Below are 3890 nucleotides of genomic sequence, written 5' to 3'. Positions count from 1 at the left end.
TACTTCTGCATCGCATTCGTGCGTAGTACAGGTTCACGTGAGATTCAATACGGAATGGTGGAAAACAGAGAGTAAGGAGCAGTGTACATCCAGTTAAAACAGAGAGTAAGGAGCAGTGTACATCCAGTTAGAATAGAGAGAAAGAAGAGTTCACATCCAGTTCGGTCTACAGCTCAGATTCTTAAAAGTGTTTTAGATATGTCGAGGAGAAACTATTGTTGATAAGGTCCATGGAAAGAGAGATACCAAAGAGTCCATGCCTTGACTGAGTGGATCACGTGCTTGCGTTTCTCAGATGTGCACCGATTGAATGTGGCAGAATACCACAGCAACTGGGTCTCACCAATCAAATGACCTCAGATCGAACACACTGAATCTATTCTGATCGAATACAGCCATGCACTGGCACGACACAAGTCAATCAACACTTGGCTAATCATAGAAGATCAAATTCAACCACTAAATATAAAACAGTTTGCACGAAAAGTATCACCACCAACTAGACCGTTGACCAGACCCTCAGTCGTGTACTGATCGGACACAGTCGGCCGAACGTATACAGATCTACACTGGTGAGAATAAATGAATCAGATTCAGCGATCAACTGATGAGAATAAACGTACACCAATCAGATTCAGCGATCAACTGATGAGAATAAACGTACACCAATCCAATTCAGCGATCAACTGATGAGAATAACCGTACACCAATCCGATTCAGCGATCAACTGATGAGAATAAACGTACACCAATCAGATTTAGCGATCAACTGATGAGAATAAATGTACACCAATCAGATTTAGCGAACTGATGAGAATAGTGGTACGCCAATCAGCCTAGTCGCATACCTATCAGATTCCGTGATAAAGAGTTCAGAAGCGATCAAACCCGGTCAATAGCAGACAAAATTAGTATCGACGTCATCAGATCCAGCCGCATACCAACAATCATTTGTAAGCGAATAAAAAGCTCAGTAGCACATTATTCACAAACATTCATGCACATAACAGACTCAGTCGTGCACCGGTTAGACTTAATTGTAGGTTGACAGGTATGACGAACAATTCATTCATTCTAGAGTACCATGGTGCAGATAATGAGTGTCGACGACACCCAATTTGTACAGTGGGCAGATGAGCAACTATATACCAGAGCATACATGCCACACAAGTCTAAAACCTATTGATAGCATGTGAAACATCAAACTATGTATCAAAGGCGTACATGAAGAGACTAGCATACACATATGCAAAAATAGAACACGTATACATACTAGATCAGTACGATAGTCTACAAGCATCCATACCAATGCGTATAGACACTCCACTGTCTATGTGAAGGTCAAAACAACAAATATGAACGAACCAGTATTGAGCACTACCAGTATTCAAATACCAGTAATCAAAACACGAACACGCATTATATCCATAAAGCCATATTATGCATGTGTGTGTATGTGTATGATAGAACCACACATCTAGATACATATAAACTGCCTTACCACCGCTCAACATGACAAGAAGAAAACCTATCAGATGAACGACGATATCCATAAAGCCATATTATGCATGTGTATTCGTATGTGTCTGATAGATCCACATATCTAGGTACATAGAACTTGCCTTACCACCACTCAACATAGACGTCATCTGCTTTGTACCGTCGTTGATTCCGATCACTATCCTAACACAGAGACACCAGATCCGTGTAGAGCGCGATGGACGGTATCGGATTTACGTAAATATTGAAAACATATGAAGACATGAAAAGATCGTGAAATATCTTAATTGTGTTGAACAGTCAGCGATCTGCCTATATGGATGACTGGCTGTGAACCTACAGCTGCAACACGTGCAATATGCGATGTTGAGAAACAGCACCGAGACAAAGTGTTCAGGTACAACCCCGTACTCCCACTGTCTTCGATTTCCCACAACCTACGCTCAAAAGGTTCAGGTATAAGATTTATTCACTCTATATGATAATGTAGATATATTCACTCTATATGTTATGTAGAAATACTCACCCTATGTGTTAATGTAGAAATATTCACTCCATATGTTAATGTAGAAATATCCACTCAATTTGTTAATGTAGATATACACGTTCACACAGCCCAAAAACTTTCCAAGTACACGTAAACAACAATTCAGGCCCCAGATTTCCGATGCCTATACAGTTTGAATTATTCATTGCTACCTATGTGTCATAATTTACGTGCATCTGAAGTGCATCGGATCTCCGACTCCAAATCGATTCAGCCTAGTACAGGATAGAACTCATGCACGCGATACATGTGCTCCACTCAAGCACAATGAATTCACACACACACATTGGTAGTTCATAACAGATAAGGCCTGATAAGTACTAATAATACGTTTTAGAGCTAATTCTCACAACCACTTGTGGGAAACAGACACCGTAATCACACTCTGCTGCATGGCACGCACTACATTAGCGAACAGAGAATAGGCATGCGGCACAGTCTGCTGACAGCTTGATCAGTACAAGACCCGTATACCAGTGACTGCGAAACGCTTTAAGCACCGACAAGACTGCGCGAGGGCAATCCAAACACATGTGTGCTAGCCAATGCGCACACATGCACACATATATCCATGCATCGGCCGATGGACGCAGAGACATGACATACCCATGACTCCCTGAGCCTCTCTGTCCAGTGTACCTCCGTGTCCCACTTTGATCTTTTTGTTCCATTGTCCAGGCCCGGAAAATTCTGTTGTGGACAGTGCGGGTGTGTACATGAGGCATGCTGTCACCAAAGGTGCTGTCACCAAAGGTATAATATATAAGATAACAATGAATGATAGTAAATACAAAAACTACGATAAATTTTAAATTGACGATAAATTGCACACGCATTTATCCACAACGACTCATCCAAATATATTTTGTGAATAGTCAATTCCTGTACCCAATCATGAAAGCAAGCAAAAAATTGAACAGTGTTACACACATTATTCACAGTCGAGACTTCGGCTAGATTTGTTATCTACTTCCACGATATAGTAAATCAAACCTCACGCATTCAAGCATCAAGAATACCTAAAACCGAATTACCTAGGTATTCTTAGGTACAATATACTTTGATCGCCGCTAGCGTAGTTAGTGTCAATTTTAGCCTTACACAAACGAAGTACGGACAGTAAATGGCCATGTCCTGTGGATACGGCAAATATCACTTCGTAGCCTTTACAGTAATATGGGCGAAGGTGTGCACCCATATGGATCAGACTGGTAGAATATTTCACATACTAGTTCATGAATCTCGAAGCCAAGACAATCAGTAAATAGTTCAGAATACCTTTGCTCTTAAGCAGCTTCTTGATCGTATTCGTGACCGCGGCCGACCCCATGCCTCTCGGTTTGTACACCGCTATCACCCCTGAGTAAACTCTCGCCATGACTGTAAACTTCTAACGGAGTCTTTATGTGAATATGTATACGATACTTATATGTAAATACGCTGCTGAATATATGACTCGTGAAGGTTGCGCGGAGGTGTGCTGATATCACCCACCATTTGGGTAGTAAATTGAGAGAAAAATGGTGGCTATGTACGGTATATGCTATATACCGCGCACCACTTTACCGAACAGATTGTACCGGAAGTATCTGACCGGCTCAAATCGTTCGGGGTAGTTTTACCTATAAAAAAATCAACACTATCCCAAACCCTACCAAACCCTAACACAAATGGGCCCTGCCGGCCCTTTATACTTATATTTTTTACATAAACACTATATGCCCGCCCAGCTAATTCTGCTTCATACTTCGTACTTTGCGACTTGCGCAACATGTTGAGCTCACACTAGCATGTTATTATGAGAGTGTATACTGAAGTTTCAAGCTAAAGGTGCGTGTGAACAT

At 41.4% G+C, this 3890-nt stretch overlaps 1 protein-coding gene across 1 annotated transcript; it reads right to left on the bottom strand.

Annotated features, from left to right (window-relative positions):
* Positions 1-1782: 1782 nt before the first annotated feature.
* Positions 1783-3424, bottom strand: SARC_12229 (hypothetical protein; the record flags this gene model as incomplete). The annotated part of the gene is made up of 3 exons (XM_014293668.1): positions 1783-1841; positions 2653-2787; positions 3325-3424. The coding sequence occupies 3 exons, from the start codon at positions 3422-3424 to the stop codon at positions 1783-1785; spliced, it is 294 nt and encodes a 97-aa protein (XP_014149143.1).
* Positions 3425-3890: the final 466 nt, after the last annotated feature.

This window comes from Sphaeroforma arctica (genome assembly GCF_001186125.1).
Source record: "Sphaeroforma arctica JP610 unplaced genomic scaffold supercont1.2160, whole genome shotgun sequence".
Taxonomy (NCBI): Eukaryota; class Ichthyosporea; order Ichthyophonida; genus Sphaeroforma; species Sphaeroforma arctica.
The sequence above is the reverse complement of the archived record's forward strand: the minus strand, read 5'-3'. Positions and strand labels throughout refer to the sequence as shown.